Source organism: Haplochromis burtoni, unplaced genomic scaffold, assembly GCF_018398535.1.
Source record: "Haplochromis burtoni strain Fernald_Lab_line unplaced genomic scaffold, NCSU_Asbu1 Contig_32, whole genome shotgun sequence".
NCBI lineage: Eukaryota > Metazoa > Chordata > Actinopteri > Cichliformes > Cichlidae > Haplochromis > Haplochromis burtoni.
Window position 1 is genome coordinate 2,042,136 of NW_024582393.1, and position 23,877 is coordinate 2,066,012.

Genomic DNA, 23,877 nt, shown 5'->3' on the forward strand with positions numbered 1-23,877 from the left:
GAATATCACAGTTAGTTTACAATCTAACAAGTGCCTAATAGTAAAAAAAAAAAAAAAAGTATAAAAATAGCAAAAATTTTACGAGCATTAATTACAATATGCCCCAGAGTTAAAAAGAAACGGGGCCTGACTAGATTCAAAGACTAAGAAGAACCAAACATCAGGTCGACAGTGACTAAATAATTGAAAAAGAATATCAGGTTATCATTGGTGGTGTAGCAAGGATTTCTAGTGTCACAAAAAAAACAAAGCTTTTTTTTTTTCACATCACGCACCCTTCTAATGCCAATTACTAATAGTTGATAATTATTTCTTTCTGGTCTGAATTATTGTTTACTTAATTTCAATATACTTATAAGTTGTTTGTCTAATGCACAGATCGTTTTAACACTCTCACTCCAATCCCATGTATTAATTTATGCAAAATAAATGGCATGGAATAATTTACAAATAACCAGAATCAGGGCCAAAACTTTTATTTCCAACAGAGATGCATGGTTAATTTTTTCAGTTCCAGTTTTCCAAAAGCCTAAACCAATAAAGAGCTTTAATAATGAGAGACTAAGGACTGGCCAGCTGCCTTCAGCATTCACCAGTTTCTGTGGAAGGTGTCAGAGGTGGGAGTTTAAGCTTCGGGCTGAGTTTGGGATTTGGGGTTGGGAGTAGGGTTAGGATTGGGATTGGGTGGTGTAGGGCCAGGGGCTGGAGCTGGGGCTGGACCAGGAGCTGGGGCAGGGGCGGGGGCAGGGGCAATATAGCACCCTCTCTTATGCCACTGCATGTCCCGCACACGTCGGACGGACTGGATCTGAGGTGCAGTGGCTCCCCAATCATTCCAGTGCTTGAAGTCTCCTTGCTCAAACACATACTGGCGCCCTCTGTAACCTGGATACATGTATCCTACCCACCTTCACGAGGAAGAGAAACAGTATCACATTTCTGGGACAGTGATTTTTACACAAATTTAGTATCATTTTGCACAAATGCACTTCTATCTTACATTTCATGGCTTCAGTTCTGATAAGTGGAAATCATTGTAGTGAGAGACTGAGAATGGTGAAACTTACGTTCCATTGACAGCCTTAGCACTGGCCACACGGTCTTGGAAACCATGAGCCCACAGACTGGGGACATCATCATCAACAATCTCCATTTTTCTGCCTTCAAAGCCAGCATTCTCAAACAGATGTAACTTGTGATCTGCACTGTCCTGCAGAAAACAGTATATTTCCACATGTTTAACATCAACCCTTGCAAAATCACAAAATGTCTGAGGTTCATTTCATTTCAAGTACATACCACTTTCAGAGGCCTAAAGGAGCTCAGGCTGTAGCTACTCTGGCAGTTGGTCCAGGTGCTCCAACGAGGATACTCTCCCTTCTCCAGCACAAACAGCTCTCCAGCAAAACTTGGACGCTCAAACCCTACCCATCTGACAACATGGAAAATAAGCAAGACATATAAATGCACACATTTGTTGAAAGCAAAGGCAACAGCTACAAAATAGGATCTACATGCAGTGAAAATGAAGGAAGGGTAACTGAGTCACTCACGGTCCCGACTCCACAATGACTGAACCAACCCTTTGTGTCTTCTCCAGCACATCTTTACATTCACCAGACAGCTCCACCTTTTTTCCACGAAAGTTCTCATACTCAAAAACCACCAGCTGCAAAACAGGGACAGGTGGAGCAGTTGAATGATGCAGTCCATAAGCCCGTGGTCTTTTTGAGCTTGTTTAACAGAAAAGTCCCTCTTGTTAAATCTGGTACCTTATATGTTGCTCCAGCCCCTCCTTGACCCTTTTCTGCAGGCAGCTGGTCTGGGGTTCCCTGCTGGTCTGTCATTTTTTAGTCTACAAAGCACAACAATCACATTGCTTAGTGTCAGATTAAATACATACACCTGATATACAAAATAAACATTCAAATAAAAATGATGAGATATGAGCTATTGACTTTATGCACTTGAAAAAGGTTTTCCTGCAAGATTGGATTGCATAATACAGTTTAGATTAGCATAATCTTGTTGTTCAGAAATCAATCAGGAAGTAACCTGCAAACTTTTGTTTAGCTTACACAAATCTTACTTGTATCTGTTAGAATAGCACACTAATAGTCCCTCTGGATCCACACAGAAGAAGTTCTTGAGAGAAAACAAAAAAAAGGGAAAATAATTATCTTGGTTCTTTTTCCCTTTTTCTTTTTTTTTCTTTACCTTGATGGCTTGTGCTTCAATGCACCCCGTACAAGCCACGTTTTCCGTCTTCCCTCTTTCTTTTCTTTGCCCTTTCTGTCTGTGACTGAGTGAGGATCTGTGTGGAGGCCTGGTGAGCGGTTGGTGGATGCCAGTGGGGGTATTTATGGTTTATTTCTAGCCACAGCAGCAAAAAGCCTGTTGATGCAGCAAGTCTGTCGCACCCATTGTGTCCATCACACTGCTTCTCAATAGGATTGCCCTCTGTCCCTGGCACACTGGCAAGCGCTGCCCAGCTCTCTGCCTGTGCTGCCATCCTGACCATGATCCTATAGTGGGTACAAGCTCTGACTGCCAGCCAAGAGAATGAACAGAGATCAGTCTCACTCAGCACTATTGGCCCCACCCAGCTATCTTGCTCTCCACTCTCCACTCTTCTACCCCTTTCTTTACCTTTCTCTTCATCCAGTTCCCAACAGAAATTGCATCCAAATTTTCCCTTTATGTGCAATTTCAAAAGAATAGGCACATTTTTATGAATAACTCCAAAAAAACGACAAGAGCAAAAGGATTTGTAAAACACAATTGAAGAAGTCACTCAACACTTTTTAGGCACACCTATTCAACTGCTTGTTATCTAAGCAATCAATCACATTGACACTGAAACTGCATTAAAAGTGCATTTAGGCATGTGGTCAAGACGGCCTCCTGAAGTTCAAATTGAGAATCAGAATGGAGCATAAAGGATGACTTAATTGACTTTGAATCTGGCATAATACCAGATGGGCTGGTCTGAATATGTCAGAAAGTGCTGATCTACTGGGATTTAACACACAACCATCTCTAGAGTTTACAGAGAATGGTTCAAAAAAAAAGAAAATATCCAGTGAGCTGCAGTTCTCTGGGTGAAAATTCCTGGTTGATGATGCCAAAAGTTAGAGGACAATGACCAAACTGCTTTGAGCTGATAGGATGAAAAAAGTAACTTAAATAGCCATTTTTTTACAACCAAGGTATACAAAAGACCATCTCTGAACAAATGACACATTGAACCTTGAAGCAGACGGGACCACACTGGGTGCCACTCCTATCACCGAAGAACAAGAAACTGAGGCTACAGTTCAAACAAGCTCACTGGAATTGCACAATGGAAAATTGGAAAAACATTTCCCAGTCTTGATTTCTGCAGTAACATTCAGAGCATAGAGTGAGAATTTGGCATAAACAAAATAAGACCATGAATCCATCCGGGCTTATATCAATAGTTTGGGCTGCTGCTGGTGTGATGATGTGGAGGGATATTTTCCTGCACCCTTTGCTACCAACAGAGAATTATTTAAACATCGCAGTATTGTTGTTGACCCTGTCTATCCCTTAATGATCACAGTACACCCATCTTCTGATGGCTGCTTCCAGCAGGATAACACAGGTGACAGAAAGCTCAGATTATCTCAAAGTGATTTCTTGAACCTGACAGTGATTTCATTGTGCTCAAATGGCCTCCACAATCACCACATCTCATTCCAATAGAGCTCCTTTGGGATGTGGTGGAAAGGGAGATTCACATCATGGATGCGCAGCAGCTGAATATCTAGCAACTGTTTGATGCCATCATGACAATATGGACAAAATCTCTGAGGAATGTTTCCAGCTCCTGGGTTGAATCTATGCCACAAAGGATTAAGGTAGCTCTGAAGGTGAAAAGGGTGTCCAACCCAGTATGAGTAAGGTGTACCTAATATATTGCCCAGTTAATGTATCTATGCTTTACTGCCACTGAATACATGCAATAGGAAGTTCAATGTCCAAAATAAATCAATCAACCAACAAATAAATAATACACTCAACTTCATTTCATAGAAAACATTTTAATAAAATTCCCCCAATTTCCCACTAACATACAGTAAGTTGATCAATAATGAATTCCATTTTGATGACATTCATTCTTAAACATTAAAAAGGCACATAAAACCTCCAGCACATTATTGCATTTTTCTCCTTTAAACATTTTTTTTCTGACTCTGTTATTGCACCCCAGAAATATCCTCTCAGCCCACTGTTGACGCTCTAACCAGCTAGTGGGTGGGTTAAACAAATCAGGCAGTACTTAATTAAGCCTTGTGAGATCTTGTTTTAAAAAGTAGATAGACACTAATGATGTAACAAAATGAAGAAGGCACAAAAAAATCCCGGGATTCTGTCACTACAGTTTTTACTCTACTGCTGTTTGGACGGTAATTTGCTAGAACTTTTCTTAAAGTGCTTCAAGCCTTACTTGAGATGCTTTGTGATCGGTTAAACAATATAAAAGGCATTTTTGTACAATTAAAACTAAATACACACAAGGTGCATTATTTATATTTTGTAATTCTGTACACATGTGTTTCCTCATCCGTGTATTTCTGTGTTTATGAGGATTAAAAAAAAATAATTCTACATCACAGTGAGGGAACTTCTGCATTGTGAGGATCCAGAGCCTCAAAGGTCTCTTCGAGGGTTCACACTTGATGATAATGATGCGGTTAAAATTGGATTTAGAACATGACAAGAGTTGGGTTGGGAGAGCGGGTAGGCAATGTGATCAACGAGTGTCCTCACAACTATAAAAAGGCCTGCGTGTGTGTGAATGTAGATATCCTGCTAAAGGCCTAGTGTCATCAGTCCCTGTCAGTACATGACAGTCTTACAAATTTACACAATCCAGGCAGACAGTCCATGACTTTGCTCCAAATGACACTGGGGTATTTGCTCTCCACTGAGTTTCTTAAACAACATTTCATATAACATGTACTTGGCATTAAAACATCACAGGCACGTAGACTTGGCATTATATTCAATTTCAAAGGCGCGTTCAGCAAAAGTGAACATCCCAGTGAAGGTACAAAATAAGGCACTCTGGGCACACGATGGAGCGGTCATGTCTGCCGGCAGCAGCAGCAGCTGAGCTCAATGGCAATGGCACGGTATTTCCTAAAGGGTGGACAAGATGCAGTAAGGTCAAATGGAAGCATTGAATATATAAAACTCATAATGTGGTAACATCAGTAACACAATGTGTGTTTGGTGTGTTCATAAGCCCTTTATACTTCCATAATTCTCCCTAAGCTAGTCAAAACCTGTGAGAGTTAGGGTTAATTTTACAGGCAGGTTAAAAGCACATCAAGCAGAATAAAGTACATTTAGGTACAAAATGTTTTCCCCCAGTGTCTGGTTCTCATTGTGATAGAAGAAAAAAAAAAAAGCAAAGATAATAGCCTGTTTCCTGTTGGGGGTTTTTTTGTCTTCGCTGTCGGTTTTGTCATAGCCTGCCTTAGAAAAAAATGCACGGTGTAAGCCAAATGTTAAAAATGTCAAAATGTTCATGCCTATCTACAGCCAATCCTGTTAAGCCCTATAATTATATGCAATGCACCAGTCATAAAAGGGTTAGAAGTAGCAGAAAAACAGCTGATGAATCTACAAGTCATTCAAAGAAACCTTTTGCACAAAAGACTATTAGATCACTTTTTGGATAAGAAAAAGTAATTAAAAAACCCTTTTACCCCCTACTGACAACTACACTGAAGGAAATAATTATTTGAGCCCCTGCTTAATTACTAACTTTACTCACAAAGAAATCAACAGTCTCTACTTTTTGTGATAGTTTCATTTTAATGGAGAGAGACAGAATATCAACCAAAAATCTAGAAAAACGCATATTACATAAAAGTTATACACTTCTTTGTGTCTGTCCATCCATTCTCTTCTGCTTATCCTTATAAGGACTGGGAGGGGTGTAGTTGGATCCCCAACTACAATAGTGCAGGAGACAAGGTACACAATGGACAGTTTGCTAATCTGACACAGGGATAACACAGAAAAAGACCTAACTTCACTAACTGCATGTCTTAGGGCTGCGGGAGGAAGTTGGAGTAACCGGAGAGAACCCACGCAAACATGCAGTCCCATATGTATGTCACTGAATGAAATAAGTATTTGATCACCAAGAAAAACAGGACTTCTACTTAGTAGAGAAACCCTTTAGCAAGCACAGTGGTAAGATACTCGTAATGGACTGCAATCCTGTAGCGGCTGTGGGGGTCCACCTGGTCAAGAAGGCACATGTTCAGGCCTGTCGTAGGTTTGCCAGTGAACATCTAAATGATTCAGAGAGGCTTGGGAGAAAGTGCTGTGGTCATGTGAAATTAAAATTGAGCCATTTGGCGCCAACCTGTCATGAGAAATACTGACCCAAAGAACACCATCCCCACAGTCAAGCATGGAGATGGAAACATTATGCTTTGGGGTTGTTTTTCTGCTAAGAGTACAGGACAATTTCACTGCACTGAAGGCCCAATGGACGGGGCCATGTACTGAAAAATCTTGGATGAAAACTTCCTTTCTTCAGCCAGAAAACTGAAGATGAGTTTTGGATGGGTCTTCAAGCATCACAATGACCCAAAACATACCGCCGAGGCAACAAAGGAGTGACTAAAAAAGAAGCACATTAAGGTCATTTTGTGGTTTAGCCAATCTCCAGACGCCAGTGCGACAGTAAATCTGTAGAGGAAGCTGAAGCTTCCAGTTGCCAAGCAACAGCCAAGACAGCCAACTAAGCATGTCTTTGCCATGTCTTTCTTTAAAGTTTCTGTAAAGGGGAGTAGGCCGAAATCCCTCCTCAGATGTGTGCAAACCTGGTGACCAACTACAAGACACATCTAACCAGTGTGCTTGCTAGCAATGGCTTCAGTCATGTTTTGCTTGGGGGATCAACTACTTTTACCAAATTTCAGCATGTCATGTTACTATTATGCAATGCAGGGTTTTTTTTCTGTATTATTGGTTGATTGGTTAATACTCTGTCTCTCTCCACTAAAATTAAACCAACATAAAAGTGTTTGTCTTTGCAAGTGATCAAACTTACAAATTCTGCATGTGATCAAATAATTATTTCCCCCACAGTCATACAGCAATGTAGGAACTTCTGTACTGTAACCTAAAAAATCTATATATTAAAAGCTACAGTAATACGTTTTTACATTTTTAAATAATACTCAGAATCATATTTTAGCATATAAGTAAAATACAAAAATCATGGCAAGCTTTTTTAATTATATTAAATCACTCACCTCAGTCTGGCTAAGCGTCACTGCCGTGCTGACTCATACGCTTCTTAGATTTCAGCTCTTTCAGCCAAGCAGGCGAGGAGGCACCACTGAATGTCACAGACAATATTTCGATATTTCAGTCATCTTCCCCAAAGATATCTGGATCATTTACGCAACATATATATTTGTTTTGGTGAGCAGCGCTTCTTTCTGCTTACCCTTCTTCTTTGTTGCCTATGAGTGGCAGCACCCGTGTAGCTCCAGCCAGACGGGCAGGCGTGCGAGGAGAATGTGAGAGCTCCACGGAAGATGGTGCCACTTCTTCATCTTGATGTTCCTTCTCTTCGCTAGCTTTGCTTTCTACGGTTTCCTCTTTCACTGCAGTTCCTCCACCACCTGTTTTCCTTTTAAGTTGAGCCTTAAAAAAAGCAAATAAATACAAATAAGTACTTAATTTAATAAAAGAAAGACCCATTTGCATCATATTACATATATTAATAATAAAAAAACCACATTTAAAATAAATTTAAGTTGTTCTTGAATGCTTTGAGAACTTACAAGCAAGCCTGCAGGACTCATACCAGGAAACACTGGCACTCGCTGGGACGGGGAACAGACTACCTTGGGTTTAGGCTGTTCTTCCTCAGAATCTGACTCCCTTTCTTTTGCAACTGTCTCTTTTTCAACTGAAAAACACAGACACGAGTCAAAACAATTCGATATCGTCAGCCGTCTTTATACTACTGACGCTTTCACATAGAACATTACAGATACTCTAATAACCTGTGGAGTCCTGGGTCCCCCAATCCTGTGTTTCCGTCTGAGCTAACCCTGCGGTCAGCCTGCGTGACGGACGTGTTCGAATACGCCTCTTTCCCAGATCCGCCTTGGATCTTTGTGCACTGGTGTCAAGGAGAGGAGTGGAGCTCTGTACAGAGACACATAGACAAAATCTAACAATAAAAAGCAAACGCACTGGCCACAAGTGTGCATTATTTATTACTAGAAAATAATTAGAAATATAAAAAGTAACTGAAATTAAATTCCTTAAGGTAACAATAAATAATAAATTATATAATATTCTGGAAGTCACATATTGAATACATTAGAAAAAAAGATTTTAAATCAGTTATGACACTGTATAAAGTCAAAGATTTCATAAACCACACTCTGTGCTTGCACACTCTGTGCTTTATGTCATAAACTTCCCTTTATGACATAATGTGTAGAAGTATGGGGAAACACATCCAAAAGAAATATACAGCCAATATAAATATTACATAAAAGAGCAATAAGAATAATTAATAACACTGGCTTCAATCAGCTGTCCCTCTTCGTCACTCAAATAAAAAAAACAAAAACAATTTAGTGACCTGGTTGAGTCAAAATTATGTACAAAGCAAGACGACACGAGTTTCGCCCAGAATTTGTTTCAAGCCAGACAAAAACGTCACGCACAGAGAGAAAATTATATGTTTAATAAGCTGGGAGAAGAGAGAGAGAGAAGAGAAAACACTGTGGAAAGACTGCACAGAGCCAATGACTCACTGCACAAGTTCACACAACTGTATTAAAAAAATCACGTGAATATGAGGATGAATTGGCTCCGTAAATAAGTTTTCTGTTTTGCTGAGTTCTGACTCTTGTCTTCTGGATGCCACTGTTTTCCATTATCAATGTTACGTGTACATATCTATAGCTATGTGAATGTAGGCAGCGTGTATAAAGTTTAGTTGGTTTTGTTTTTGTCTTGATAACTCTCTTCAGGAGTTGATAAAATTATTTCCACAATGACGAGTTAGTGTTTATCTGTTACAAACGTCATTGATATCTTTGTTTTGTGCTTCTATCTATCTTGCCATCTATCCATGCTTCACACTACAGAAAGGCACAAGCACAAACAGATATTTTCTAAAGTAAGTTTGAAAAGTAACAACTGAATTCCATGTCACCTTTTTTGGTTGATGGCACAGGGGAAGATTTAAAAACTCACTAACCTCGGGAAAAGGGGCAAACTCTGGCTCTTTCAGATCATCGGCGGTGTCTTCAGATGAGACTTCAGGTACTTCGTCAGGGACTGGCTGTGGACTGAAGAGAACAAAAGTGTAAACAACGCTGAAGAAGAATGTTCATAGGGCATTGCCAAAATGCTTTTGGCTCATTTCAATTTGTTTTTTGTTTTTAATTTCACCACTCCATTAAGCATATGTGCCTAACTTTGTTGACCACAAGGGGGCACAGGAAGCTCAACTTTCAAATGCCTGACAGCACATTTTAATGTGCATCTGCATTCGGTTAAGCTGTCACAAGATTTCTGTTCCTAAACACTTTCCCGAAGTCTAAATTATGACATTTGGCCAAACAAATAAAAAAATAGAAACGTTTTAAAGGCTTGAGGATTAACATTGTCATACAAGTACAACGAAAACTCAAACTACTTATTTTTTTAAATAATGCAAATGATTTCCTACCTGTTTCTTTCAGGTGTTTGTTCCCAGACTGGATCCTGCTGGTCATGATTAAGGCCAAAGTCTATCAAAGCATCGGTGTCCTTGTCTTCATTTTTTGTGGAGAAACTGTTGGTCTGATCCTGCGAGATGGACACAAAATTTCAGGCAAATTCAAAAGGAAAACACATGCAGAAACCAGAGAAATCGTCAATTCTATTTTATTCATATAACCCAAAATCAAAACAACAAGTATATAAAGTAAAGAACCTATAGTAAGACAGAGAAACATGGGTAATTTAGAATCACCAATTAACCTACCCCACCAACTGCATGTCTTTGGACTGTAAACCCGCACAAACACGGGAAACGCATGCAGCTTCCACACAGAAAGGCCAGATGGTGGATTCGAACCCAGGACCTTCTTCTATGAGTCAACAGTACTAACTGGCAGATCACCATCATGCTTCCCTGCTAAATGACATATTTGGCTGAATACCTTAACTTAAATTCTAAGCTATTGCTCTGTTCATGGATTGAAAATGCTTTTTTTCAACGACCCAAATGATCCTCTACGTCATATAAATTTATGAACAAGAACTTTAAATTGTAGAGTTAAAACAAGGAGAAACTAAACTGTGTGCTGAGCCAAAACTCACCAGCTACACAGAGAGAAAGGACCAGCCAAGCATGCGTCTTTTAATGAGCCGGTCACAGAGGCTGGGCTGTCCTCAATGAACACCGGGGGCATGAACATGCGCACACAGACACACACGCACTGGCGTACACACCTTTATGCCTCAACAGAGACAAACTAAGCACACTCATGATGTCACGCCCACATGCTATACTACACACGCACACACAAGCATACACGGACGCACGCAAACATGTTCCAAACAAAAGCAACCACTTCCTCGTAAAACATTCCTGTATGCTCGCTTCATATTTTGTTGAGGGGCGCATCCCAGTGCTGAATGGCCAGACACTGTCACCTGGATACAACACAACAGTTGAGTAAACATCTCATCTCTTTTGTGAGGCCATTTATTACTCAGGACGCTCAGGGCAGCTTCATTTGCACAATGCCTGTTATCTGGCAGCATCACAGCACAAATGAATAGGCTTCTAGTGATTTTCCTATAACTACACTCCATGTTCAGATACAGAGAAAAAACAAAGTGCTTTTTTACACAAGCCTTTCCTCTGCGATGCGATTTATCCCGTGTCTGTGCCACCTTTATCACAGAGCTGCAGCTGTCACTCACAAAGTTCTAATGTTGACTAATGCTTCCCAGCTGAGTTCAATAAGAAAACAAAAGAATTTTTCAAATATGCAGTTATTCCTGTTTGGGTGAATCTTAAGTATGCAAAGGTTAGAAAAACATTTGTGCAAGACATAAAAGAAACAGTGAGGCATTGTATCGTGTGATTTGGAGACAAAAAAGAAAAGTTACTTTAGGATGACCTCTCGTCACAAGTGGGCACCACAGCGGGTAGCTCTGCACATTTGATCTGACCGCAACCAAATGCGTAAACCGCCACACTATGGAGCCAGTTTCCTCAGTTTTAAAAATTCAAAACGAACGGCCTCGTCTTCCTACTTGCTCAATAAATTAGATATTAGAAACATGTTTAGAAGTTGAGCAAAGATATTGCAACTATTGCAGAGAAATGAGAGATACGTTTGTGAACTGGAAAAGTATCCAGTACTCCCGTACTCTCCTTTTATCTCTGCTTTGGTCTCCACCAACTCCCAAGGGAAATTTCCGTGGGATGTTCCCCACGCCATAAATTTATAGTCCAGTATTTGCCATGTCCTACGTTCAGGGTCCTTTGTTCTTTGTTTTATGCTCCCCAGTTCAATATTCTGTATACCGTGCAATGATAAAGTCATTCCCCTCAAACATAATAACAGATTGTGCCACCCTTGGCAGAAAGAACTGCAATCAAGCATTTATGATAAGTGGCAATAAATCTTTCACATCACTGTGGAGGAATTTTACCCCACTCTTCTCTGCAGAATTATTTTAATTCAGCCACAACGGAGGGTTTTCAAGCTTGAACAGCCTCTTTGAGGTTGTTTTTAAGGCCAAAGCATCTCAATCGCATTTAAGTTTGAATTTTGACTACATCACTCCAAATACTTCACTCTGTTTTTGTTTTTTTAGCCATTCAGAAGTCCTGGTGTGATTCGGATCATCGTCCTGGTGTATAACTCAACTCTGTTTAAGCTCCAGGGTACAAACTAACACCCGAACATTCTCCTCTGGGATTTTCTGGTAGACAGCAGAGTTCATGACTCCATCATTTACAGCAAGTGAAGTAGATGTTGTTCTGGGGTTTTTTTGTGACCTCCTGGATGTGTGTTGGAGTGATTTTGGTAAGCTTCCCACTCCTGGGAAACGGTCTTTTGCATTTACTCAGTTCATCTTTGTCCAATAATTAATTTGTTTGATAATATGAAACAATTAAGCATTTTACACAAATGTGTAAAAAATGAAGGAGTCAGAAAAGTCGCAAATTCTTTCATGGCACTGTAACTTAACTTGGGTATGCTTGGGTCAGTCTTATTCCTTACCTATGTCATATCAACCCTCTGAGGTGCACTTTATCAACAGCAATCACTCCAACCCTAACCTTAAGTCTAACTTAGACAATCATCAATTAAAGGAATATTCTTTTTTTTTTTAAACCCAAGAAATCTCTTTTATCCTTCTACAAAACGCAGGGTTAGATTAAGATTTAGCACTTATAGTGATTTACATCTCTGAGGGTTAAATAAATCCAGAATTCATTTTTCGGATTCTTGTTATATGCTATAGAAATCTGGCGAATAAGGAACCCTGGGCCTGTAGAATCTAGGGCACAAGGGCACTTTTGCACTGTAAGAACCAGGGATGAAATTTAATTTCCACCAAGTCCTGTTGTTGATTGGTCAGGCAAGCTAGTGTTTTTCTCAGCATTTACTAACTTTGTAAAGGTGTGTTGCTACAATAAATATCCGGCCTAACATAAATTTGCATTGTTAGATGCAAAAGCGATGCAGTAACATCGATCCTCCCTTTCCTAACATTAAGAGGATTTTTTTATGAGCTAAATCTTTCACTGGATCCACTGCTAATATATAAAAAACATGAGGGTGCAGCTTAATTCATCTAGCAACATTTGAAGATTTAGGACAAGAACTTCTAAGTAGCACACACACCTACTATAAAGGATAAAAGCACTACCTCTGTGTTTGCCAGTATAAAATGTGCTGCTGAGGGCGCAGGATGTGCTACACAAGTTAGGACAGAGTCTGCTTGATTATAGTTTACCTGCATAACATTTTTGTCATGGTCACTGGAATGTATAAGGAACCTTGTTTGCAGCTAAGTGGAGAGAATAAAAGCACAACTTAATGAGGAACAATCTGATTCACAACGACTGTGAAGGAGTGTCACCACAAGAATCAAAACGACAGATCACCAGATTAAGGGAATTAAGCCGGAGAGATAATCTTTGTTTCTCCTGTGCACCCACATGTATGATAAAGTTACAGACAAATGTACATGTTATATACTTAAATATAGTGTAAACAAAATGTTTTTTGGTTCCAAAAAATGTGCAAGGATCGCCTGCAAAATCAAATATAATCTATTATAATATAATGTAATGAGATGTAATGACATACAATGATAGAAATAGGAAGAAAAAAAGGCATTAACTAAGAACGGTTAGGCTGTGAGCCAAAGGCGGCCAGCTCAAACAAAAGGCAGATGCAGATATGGAGCTGACACCCATAAATAACAACAGTTAGATAAACCTTGTCTAAGTGTGTCACACTTTGTTATTGTCCGGCGCGTTATCTCCCACATACACCACAGACAGAGAGAGAAAGGCCGTGACTGCGCACTGATAAAAAAAAAGAAAATACAAGCAGGAAACTTCATCAGATATCTCTGTCCTTCCTGAAACACACTGCCACTGTGTGCTGCACTCCCTATTTACATTTGCATGGTTATCTTTTAACCCATGTCCATGGAAATTTTGAACAGGCTAATAAGTTACAGGGAGTTTTGAAGCATTTTCTAACAAAACTTGCCCTAAAAACTTCTGCTTTGATCATTGCACACAATGATAATGGAAATTAGACAGCAAAGCCTTTAAATATAGTTACTGTAAATGTATATTTTTACTGGTTTGTGTATGTCAGCTCTTACAGAACAGGTTTTAGTGGCTTTCCTCTGCAAAGTCTTGCGACTTCTGATGGAGAAGCGATGCAGGGATCTCCTGCTGCGACTGGCAAAGCTACGGAGCGGTGACATGGCCCTCTGAAACCTTCCTCCTTCATCTCCACTTTCCTCTTCTTCATCTTCTTTATCATCCTCTTCCTCCTCCTGCTTCTCCTGGCCCCACACGAGCTCCAGAGCCCCTTGCAAGGACCGACGTAGGCTGCCCACCCAGCCCACCACCTGCAGCTGGGCGGCCGACAGTTTTCCTTCAAAGTACTGCATGCTTGAAAAGCTCACACAGCTGGCTGCACTGACAGCAGGGTCACCATGGGAACCGGTTCAACAGAGAAACTGAGGTTCAACTTTATTAGAGATGAAAGGATTTTGCGGGTGAGTCAGAAAGCTGGCTCTGCGATCCAGCTGTCTGTTGATATTTCAGAAGGTATGCACAGGAAAAGTTATATTTTGTAGAAAGAACTTTTCTGACATCACAGAAGACAAAACGTAGTCCATCTGTCATTTGAAATGGATGCTTCCTCTCTCTGCATATTTTTACGACTCAGCTTACCCGAACTTCCTGGAATAGTCTACAATTTGCCGTCAGTGAAGAAGTAAATAGTCCAGCCAGCCATGTGTTTGCAGTGTGACGACACTATTCCACTGTCACATTAACTATGATTGATGTGAGACAGCGGCATCCTAAAGAAAGAGCTTCCCATCATTGATTAAGCATCCATTTAAAAGACAAACCGACTGAAGCCTGCTTCAAAAACTTCTCTCTGTCGTCACTTGGGAAGCAAAAAGAGCTTCGAAGGTTTCAGTCTAAAGTTGGCAATTTACATCCTTTTATCTCTTTGACTAAAACCTCTTTGACTAAACCTACCCACGTACTTCCGAGTTCACAAAAACAGGAAGAAAAAAAAAATCACATGGGAAGCATCTGACACTCCAAACATCCAAAGGCAAGTACAGAGAGACAGATCACCCCTTTATCACCGTCAGACCTGAGTGATTTCACAGAACGTCAACACAAAGCGGAGGTCTGTGCTCGGATGTGGAAAATCCCGAGGGAAGTAGGAAAGGTGCGGCCTGGCTGGGCCAAGGTGCTTTCTGTACCTCCCTCTGCCGGTCTCATCCGTAGGTAAATGCAGGCAATGAATGAGCCAGGTTTTTGTGAGAGGAAAAGGCAAATGAAGCAGCAGAAAACACAAAGACAGTAGACGTGAACTTTCTTGTCTCTGGATTAGACCGTCCTCTTTGTGTGCCAGAGAGTGTGTTTGTGTGTGAGGGAGGGGGGATGACAGGCTCTCTCTCAAAACAGGGTGGAGAGATTGAGAGACAGAGACAGAAAATGAGAGCAGACATGGGGCACCATGTATGGTCATTCTTACATCCTGCTCTGCTGGAGAGACCCAAAAGAGGGCATGCTGACCACACAGCACCTAGGCTCTTCTTACCATCACATCCTGCCATCATCTGCTCATCTTTCTTTCAATCAGAAGCCTGACTGAGGGTGCACGATCAGCTGCACACCTTGTGTTTGCCTAGTAAACATTTTCTCCAGTCTGCTTTGTCTAAAAATTAAAAGCTTTTTGTCAGTTTTCAGGTTGGCATTATTGCATCAAAAGGGAAAGAAAAGAAGAAAACAAACGATTACACTTATGAAAAGATATAGTTTAGTGTTACAGAGGTCTTTTACTTTTAGCTGATTTTCAGGTGCCTTATATGAGATAAAGTTCACCATTTCTGCAGCACACAGTGAGGAAGTGCAAAGTCAAAGAGCAGCAGCGCCACTCAGTGGTGCAAATAAGAATGTACTCACACAGACAGACAAGCAAAGCCCCTTTACAGCACTCAAGTGGTTGCATACATTGCCCTGTATGTCATAGGTTATGTATGGTAAGGTTTGCTTGCTACAGCACTGACAGGGCAAACACACACTCACAGTCCAGGGTTGGTTCACTGTTTTCATTAAGTCTGCAAAAATGTTGCATGTTCAAACAGGCGGTGAGCCCATCTGTCTTAAATGTCATATCTCTGGCAGCCCTGCTCTCATTAAGTGCAGCTCTGCACTGTTCACCTGGAATTTGTTGGGTTTGCTGCCTTTATTTTTTTTAAATGCTGTGTCAAAATTGAACATCTGTTCACTTTGCTATCTACTTGACCTGTCACCTCCAATCTCAATTATAAAAGAAGAAGTTTGGACACTGTCTAAGAAGTTAGTAGGAAAAGAAAAACTTAGATTCAAACAAAAAGTAACACAAAGACAAAACATAAAAGGTTGATGCAGGTAAAATGTATGCAATAATATAAATGATTAAAAAAAGACCATCTAAGACAAAACTGTGAGGTGCAAAGCATAGCAGCCGTTCACTACTATTAAGGCAACAGTTCAGCTATGTGAGAATAATATTTCACAACATAAAATTGCATAACAATAAGTTTCTCTCATGAGTCATTAGAGAAAAACACAACATGGATTCAGGAGCAGCTCTGAAAACAACAATGTCAAACCAAAGTCTCCGATTTGCATAAAAATTTCATGGTACAAAGTTTGAATATGTAATAATTGCTATAAATACGTATTGAAATATATTTTCAATATGTATTTTTTTTTGCCCAGTGAAATTTGCAGCAATGTTTAAATTCTAATATCTAAAAAGATAAAAGCCTGAAAATGTATCTTACCATGAAAATGAATTACAATGTGTAATTTGGGCCAGATACATCAAAAATGTGAGTATTAGGTAGTTAAAATATGGAAAATATGTAAAGCCCTATATTTGAGCACACACACTAATAAAGCTCACATTGCAAAAGACAAGTAGTCCTAATGTCTGAATGGTTTATAGTTACTTATCATAATACTGTAAAATAAAACATATAAAACTCTTTTTAACATGAAAAAAACAAAGAAAGTGCTACTTTCACTCAACTTTCATCCTGACTTGAGCAAATATTATAATTTGTACAACAAAAACAAAATTATACAAAAAAATGATTTTAATGTATATGTGCATATTTTTCACCTCTGAGACCTTATCTACCCATTTCAAGACCTGCTGCTCTGAAGCAGGCTAATCATTCAGGTTATTCCAGGTATTAAAACGCAACAATGTAGCATATTCATACATATTAATTACAATTCTTGCGGCCTTCATTCACACAGTTAGCATACAGATTGCCTCTTTATATTTTAAGTACCCAATTATCTTTTTTTCAAATGTATCCATTCCAAATTACAGATCCTGATTCATTTTGATACTGAGAAAATCTTTCATCTTTAATAGTTTTTCAAATATTCATGTTCAAACACTGCCTCAGATTTCAAAAAACGTGCCTGAAAGTGGGTCGACTAACCATTTTTTCCAAAAGATACATCCTGAAAAGTAGTTGATATATGAAACTAAACTTTCACAGCACTCATTACACATGTTCAAACTTTGGACCATAAATATTTTATGTAAATCAGAGATGACTGAGCAAATTTGAGATGGAATGACCCAACAGTCAGCGAACATAGATTGCAGCTGCGTTCACAAGCTCGCTTATTATGAACTAACGAGCAGTGGAACAGTTTGTGGTCTGACCAATCGAAATGTGATATTTTATCAGGAGACAGTCTGTGCACCTGTGACGCATTAGTGCATCATATACCTTATTTCAGCAAGACAAACTCCCACGTGTTGTGAAACAGGACACAGACATGTGAAATCAAACGCATCGAAGAATTTTTGGAACAACTAAACTTGGCGAACTAAAACTTCAAACTGCAAACTGTAAAGTGATCATGTTTATTTGCAGACGTCAGTCTTGCACTGCAGCTGTTCTGCGACTTCATTGTCTCTGAATGTCAACTCAACATTCAGAGGAGGGTATTTAATCAAGTGATTAAATGATTAAATACCCTTCAAATACCCTTAAATACCCTTCAATCACTTTTAATCACTTTTACACTGAGGGTTAGATAAGTGCAATACCAAATCTATTGATAATGACTCAGCATTATGACTGAAGAAGATATGACTCTATGTCATTTCTTTGCCTCTTCTCTTTAATGGATAGCACAGTAGTGCAGAGTGGACAGGAAAGTGGAGGCAGACACAAAACTTTCTTTCCAGCTTTTGTGTTAAACTATGCAACTGATGCCATTATTTTTGCTACATACACAACTTCAATGTTAATTGCCTCGCAAAACTCTCAGTAAAAGAGAATATAAATGCTTTTGTTTGCAAAACGCTGAACTACACCTTTAAGCAGCACTTCATATTACATAATCGTGTAAACTAACATCTTCACTACCAACCGAATTTGCTTGCAATGTGGTAATATGACAAGACGTGTGAAATAGAAACACATGACCCATTACCTGACGGGTTATAGCCCTATGGCCCACATCATCACACAGCACACTCTTAAGTAACACACACCTGCCTTACACTCTCCACACATTCATACCAAACCTTCTTCCTCGTAACATGCGTCTTTAAAATGTTTGCGATGCTTCTACTTAAAAATGTTTTTTGCAAACTGAAAGCAGAAGACACAGAAGATAGACAGCTTCTGGAAACACACACAGGAAGTGTAACCCATCTTTCTGCCGTCAAAACTTCGCACTGTCATCGCACTTCTATTCTGATCTCGCACTTACCACAATGAATGGCAGTAATTTTAAGAGCAGAAACATTGAAACGTGCACATTAGCAGTTTACCTCGCCCTAGCCTTCTTTGATGTTTCTCGCTGTAATAAAACAAGTAATCACTTCAGGGGGGGGGGGGAGTACTACTGAGATATCTTTATGTTTCCTTCAGAAAACAGTACAGTAATTTCCCTGAGAATTAACAGTATCATTTCCTGGACCCAGCCTTACTTTATAAGGCAGTTATATAAGGATAGTTAAAATGAACGAGTCTCCCCAGCTGTGTTAACATGAGTAATACAAGTACACGCACACACACTAACACAGTCATGAGTTCTTAAGCTGTGACTTAACCACACTGAAGCAAGTACGACAAGATATTTCTCTCCTTGTCTTACAGGAATGGCAAAATGCTGGTGCGGGTGAGGTGTGTATGGCTGCCTGGCTGATGTGATTCATTGACAAAATAACCACATTTACTAGTGGTGCACACCCCTGCTTCTGTTCCTAACCTCACCCTTTCTGCATAAGTGAACAGTTGGAGCTTTCATATAACCATAGTGATGTCCACAAAACAAAAATCTAATCAAGCGTGACAGAAATACAAATATAGCTAGAACCTAACCAAATAGGGCTCACCTCTTGGTTGTCTTCTTCCATCTCGTCCTCATCCTCGGTTTCTGTCTCCTTCTCCTCTTCCTCCTCCTCCACATCTAGAGAGATGAGCTGCTCCTCTTTCTTCACATCTACAGAGATGTGCTTCTCCTCTTTCTTCATGTCTAGAGAGATGAGCTGCTCCTCTTTCTTCACATCTACAGAGATGTGCTTCTCCTCCTCCTCCACATCTAGAGAGATGAGCTGCTCCTCTTTCTTCACGTCTAGAGAGATGAGCTGCTCCTCTTTCTTCACGTCTAGAGAGATGAGCTGCTCCTCTTTCTTCACGTCTAGAGAGATGAGCTGCTCCTCTTCTGGCTCATCTTTTATCTCCTCCACCCATTCTCTCTCCTGCAAAGGAGGTGTATTCGGACACTGCTCTGGTTTTTCCATTTTGTCTTCCTTGGCTCTCTCAGTTTTGACATCCACAGGCACCAGTCCCTTCACTTCCTCTATATCCAGAAAGTCATCCCAACTACGGAAAACTGGATTGCTTTCTGTTTTACGCCGTGAGAGCACTTTTATCGGTTTGACTGAAAAATCATCAAATTCTATGTTGATCGGATTCTGTTTGACCGAGAAGTCATCATAAACCACATCCATCAGATTCTCTGTGGGCCCAGAGGTGTTTGGTGAGGGGGAATGTGGTGATTTTGACTCCTGAGGCCAATCTTCAGATTCAAAATAGTTTAGATGAGGCTTTGATCTGCGCACCAAACTCTCCTCTTGCATGTTGTTCAACCCAGATTGCTTTGTTTCTCTCTCGTCCTCTAGTCTTTGCTTTTCTTTGAGTTGGTCTGCCTGCCTTCTTTCCAGTTCCTCTTGCATTTTTCTCTCCTGCTCCTGCTTCTCTAGTCTTTCTTTCTCAATTTTCAGCTTTCTTTCCTCTTCCTTTCTCTCCTCTTCTTTCTGTTTTTCTATGAGCCTCTTCCTCTCCATCTCTGCCTCTTTCTCCTGCTGGATTTTCATTTTTCTCTTCTCTCCCTTTTTTTTTCTTCATTTCTTTCCTTCTTTTTTTCTTTTCTTCTCTCTTTCTTTTTTCTTTCTTTTTTCTCTTTTTTCTTCTTTTTTCTTTCTTTTTTCTTCTTTTTTCTTTTTCTTTTTTCTCTTTCTCTCTTTCTCTTTTTCTTCTTTTCTTCTCTCTTTCTTTTCTCTTTTTTCTCTTTCTTTTCTCTTTTTTCTTTTCTCTTTTTTTCTTCTTTTTTTCTTTTTTCTTTTTCTTTTTTCTTTCTTTTTTCTTTTCTTTCTTTGTTCTTCTTTTCTTCTTTTTCTTTTTTCTCTTTTTCTTCTCTCTTTCTTTTTATTCTTTTTTCTTTTTCTTTCCCTTCTCTCTTCTTTTCTTTCTTCTTTTTTTTTCTTCTTTTTTTCTTTCTTTTTCTACTCTCTCTCTCTCTCTCTTTCTCCTCTCTCTGTTCCTCTCTCTTCTCTCTGTTTCTGTTCTCTCTTCTCTCTCCCTCTCTGTTCCTCTCTCTCTCACTCTCTGTTCCTCTCTCTCCCTCTCTGTCTCTCTCTCTCTATCTCTCTTTCTCTCTCTCTCTCCCTCTTTCTCTCTCTCTCTTTCTCTCTCTCTTTCTCTCTCTCTCTCTCTCTCTCTCTCTTTCTCTCTCTCTCTCTCTCTCTTTCTCTCTCTCTCCTCTCTTTCTCTCTCTCTCTCTCTCCTTCTTCTCTTTTTCTCCTCTCTTCCTTTTCTTACTTCCTTTCTTCTCTTTCTCCATCCATCTTCCATCTCCTTCTTCTTTCTTCTTTTTCCTCTCCTGTCTCCCTCAATCTTCTTTTTTCCTTCCCTTCCTCCTTCCTTTTTCTATTTCTCTTTTTCTTTTTTTCTCCCACTCTTCTCATTTTTCTCTTCTCTATTTTCTTTTATTCCTTCTTCTTTCTTTCTCCCTTCGTTCTTTTTCTTGTCCTTCCTCCTTCTCCATTCTTCTCTTCCTTCCTCCCCCCTCCCCTATGCTGTATACCCCTTCTCTCTTTGGCTCTGTTGTCTTTTTTCTCTCCTTCCTTTCATCATTTTCTCTTCTTCTTTTCCTTCTCTTTTTCTCTTTTTCTCCTTTTTTCCTCCTTTTTTTTTCCCTCTCCTCTCTTCTTTTCTTCTCTCTTCTTTTCTTCCTTCTTTTCCTCTTCCTTTTCCTTATTTTTTTTTCCTCTTTTTCTCCATCTTTCCTCTCAACTTTTTCCTCTTTTTCCTTCTTTTCCTTCTTTTTTCCTCTTTCCCCTCTCCCTTCTTTCTTTTTCCTCCCCTCTCCCTTCTTTCTCTCTCTCGTCCTTTTTTTCTTTTCCCTCTTTACTCTCCTCCTCCTCTTTCTTTCCTCTTCCTTCCCTTCTTCCATTTCCTCCTCTTTATTTTTCTTCTTCTTTTTCTTTTCGTTCTTCTCTCTTCTGTCTTGTCTTCTTTCCTTCTTCTTTCCCTCCCCCCGCCTTCTTCTTCTTTCCTCCTCCGCCTTCTTCTTCTTCTCCTCCGCCTTCTCCTTCTTGTTCTTGTTCTTCTTCTTTTCCTCCTCTTCCTTCTTCTTCTTTTCCTCCTCCTCCTCCTTCTTTTCCTCATCCTTTTTTTTTTTTTTTTTTTTTTTGCCCTTTGTCTGCTCCTCAGCCTCAGCCTCTTGCTTCATGCCCTTCTCCTATTTTCCTGCCTTTCTTTCTCTTTTTTTTCGTCTTTCTTCTCCTTTTTTTTTTCTTTTGTTTTTTCTTTCTCGTTCTCTTTTCTCTTTCTTCTCCTTTTTCTTTCTTTCTTTTCTCTTGCTCTTCTCCTTCTCTCTCTCTTTCTTCTCTCTTGCTCTTCTCCTTCTCTCTCTCTTTCTTCTTTTTCTCTTTCTTTCTTTTTTCTCTCCCTTTTTCTCTTCCTTTTCTTTCTTCTTTGTCTTTCTCTCTTTCTTCTCCTTGATGTCTTTCTTTTTTAATTTCTCTTTTTTTCTTCTTTTTTCTCATTTTCTTATTCTCATTTTCTATTTTTCTTTTTTCTCTTCATCTTTCTTCTTCTTTCTCTCCTCTCTTTTTTTCTTTTTCTCCCGGTCTATCTTTTCCAACTTCTTTTTTCTCTCTTCTCTTCCCTTCCTTTCTCTCTTCTTTCCATTTTCTCTTCTCTTCTTTCTTCTCTTTGCCTTTCCTCCCTCTCTCACATTCTTCTCATCCTCCTCTCTTTTCCTTTTTCCCTTCCTTCTTCTCTCCTCATCTCTCTCCCCTCCTTCTTCTCTTCCTCCTCTCTCTTTCCCTTTATCTTCTCTCATTTCTTTTACCTTTTTTTCTTTCTTTCCTCCCTCCCTCTTTCTTGCTCACATTCCATTCATATTTTTTTCTCCCCTTTTGGTCCCTATTCATCTTCCATCCTCATTTTTTCTCTCCCTTCTTTCAAACCCTCTTTTTTCTTTCTCTTCCGCTTTCTCTTCCCTCTTTTTCTTCATCGTTATCTCCTTTCTTCTCCTCTCTGCCTTTCTTCTCTCTTCTCCTTTTCCTTTCTTCCTCTCTCCGTTTTCTTTTTCTACTTTCCTTTTCTTCTCCTCCTTTCTCTTTTTCCTCCCTCCTTCCCTTTCAGTTTCTTCTTGCTTTCTTCCTCTTTCCTCTTTTTTCTTTCTCTCTCTCTCTTCTTCTCCTCTCGTCCCTTTCCTTTCTTCTCCTCTCTTCTTTCTTTCTTTTTGCTTATTTTTCTTCTTCTTTTCTCCATCTTCCTTTATTCCCTTCCCCTTTTTCTTTTCCTTCGTTTCTTCCCTTTTCCTATCTCTCTTCTCTCTTTCTCTTTCTTTCTTCATCTCATCCTCTTCTCATCGTCTCCTACAATTTTTTATCTCTTCTTTTTCTTCTCTCCACCTTTTCTCTCTTTCTTTCTTTTCTTCCCCTTCTTCGCTCTCTTTCTCTTTCTCTCCTTTTCTCTCTTTCCTTCCTCTTTTCCCTTTCTTTCCTTCGTTTTTTCTCCTCCTCATTCAATCCTTATCTTTCTCTTTCTTTCCCTCTTTTCTTTCTTTGTTTCTTTCTTTCTTTCTTTCTTTCTTTCTTCTCTTTCTTCTTTTCTTTCTTTTTTCTCTTTTTCTCATTCTTTTTCTTCTTTTCTTCTCTCTTTCTTTTCTCTTTTTTCTCTTTCTTTTCTCTTTTTTATTTTCTCTTTTTTTCTTTTTCTTTTTTCTTTTTCTTTTTTCTTTCTTTTTTCTTTTCTTTCTTTGTTCTTCTTTTCTTCTTTTTCTTTTTTCTCTTTTTCTTCTCTCTTTCTTTTTATTCTTTTTTCTTTTTCTTTCCCTTCTCTCTTCTTTTCTTTCTTCTTTTTTTTTCTTCTTTTTTTCTTTCTTTTTCTACCTACCGCTACCAGACTCTTCCATTCAACAGGTGTGCTTGTTTCCACCTGTTAGGTGCTTTATTTCTCTCTTTTTTTCCTTTTCCTCCTGCTTCTCTAGTCTTTCTTTCTCAATTTTCAGCTTTCTTTCCTCTTCCTTTCTCTTCCCTCTTCTTTCTTTTCTTTTATTTCTCTCTTCTTCTCTCTTTCTCCTGCTGGATTTCATTTCCAGCTCCATTTTTTCTTTCTCAATCTTCATCTTTCTTTCCTCTTCCCTTCTCTCCTCTTCTTTCTGTTTTTCTATGAGCCTCTTCCTCTCCATCTCTGCCTCTTTCTCCTGCTGGATTTTCATTTCCAGCTCCATTTTTTCTTTCTCAATCT

General features: G+C 39.4%; 2 protein-coding genes across 2 annotated transcripts; both read right to left on the reverse strand.

The window, feature by feature from the left end:
• Positions 1-460: 460 nt before the first annotated feature.
• Positions 461-2,338, reverse strand: LOC102299123 (beta-crystallin B3). Its single transcript, XM_005918621.2, has 6 exons — positions 2,218-2,338; positions 1,773-1,855; positions 1,554-1,669; positions 1,300-1,432; positions 1,068-1,210; positions 461-908 (listed from the first exon to the last, which is right to left on the reverse strand). The coding sequence occupies exons 2-6, from the start codon at positions 1,845-1,847 to the stop codon at positions 626-628; spliced, it is 750 nt and encodes a 249-aa protein (XP_005918683.1). The 5' UTR covers positions 1,848-1,855; positions 2,218-2,338; the 3' UTR covers positions 461-625.
• On the reverse strand, positions 2,218-20,172 carry LOC102299021 (glutamic acid-rich protein). Its single transcript, XM_014332501.2, has 8 exons — positions 19,227-20,172; positions 9,755-9,873; positions 9,281-9,371; positions 8,067-8,211; positions 7,842-7,969; positions 7,502-7,701; positions 7,305-7,390; positions 2,218-5,166 (listed from the first exon to the last, which is right to left on the reverse strand). Exons 1-7 carry the CDS (start codon positions 20,067-20,069, stop codon positions 7,315-7,317), a joined length of 1,602 nt encoding a protein of 533 aa, XP_014187987.2. The 5' UTR covers positions 20,070-20,172; the 3' UTR covers positions 2,218-5,166; positions 7,305-7,314.
• Between the last annotated feature and the right edge of the window lie 3,705 nt (positions 20,173-23,877).

Coding starts and splice junctions, on each gene's coding strand:
- LOC102299021 (XM_014332501.2), bottom strand. CDS start 20,069: ATGCAAGAGGAACTGGAAAGAAGGCAGGCAGACCAACTCAAAGAAAAG. Junction 7,970..8,066: donor GGGGACCCAGGACTCCACAG/GTTATTAGAGTA, acceptor TGTGTTTTTCAG/TTGAAAAAGAGACAGTTGCA. Junction 7,391..7,501: donor ATAGGCAACAAAGAAGAAGG/GTAAGCAGAAAG, acceptor TGTGACATTCAG/TGGTGCCTCCTCGCCTGCTT.
- LOC102299123 (XM_005918621.2), bottom strand. CDS start 1,847: ATGACAGACCAGCAGGGAACCCCAGACCAGCTGCCTGCAGAAAAGGGT. Junction 1,433..1,553: donor GTCATTGTGGAGTCGGGACC/GTGAGTGACTCA, acceptor CCATGTTGTCAG/ATGGGTAGGGTTTGAGCGTC. Junction 909..1,067: donor GCTAAGGCTGTCAATGGAAC/GTAAGTTTCACC, acceptor TTCCTCGTGAAG/GTGGGTAGGATACATGTATC.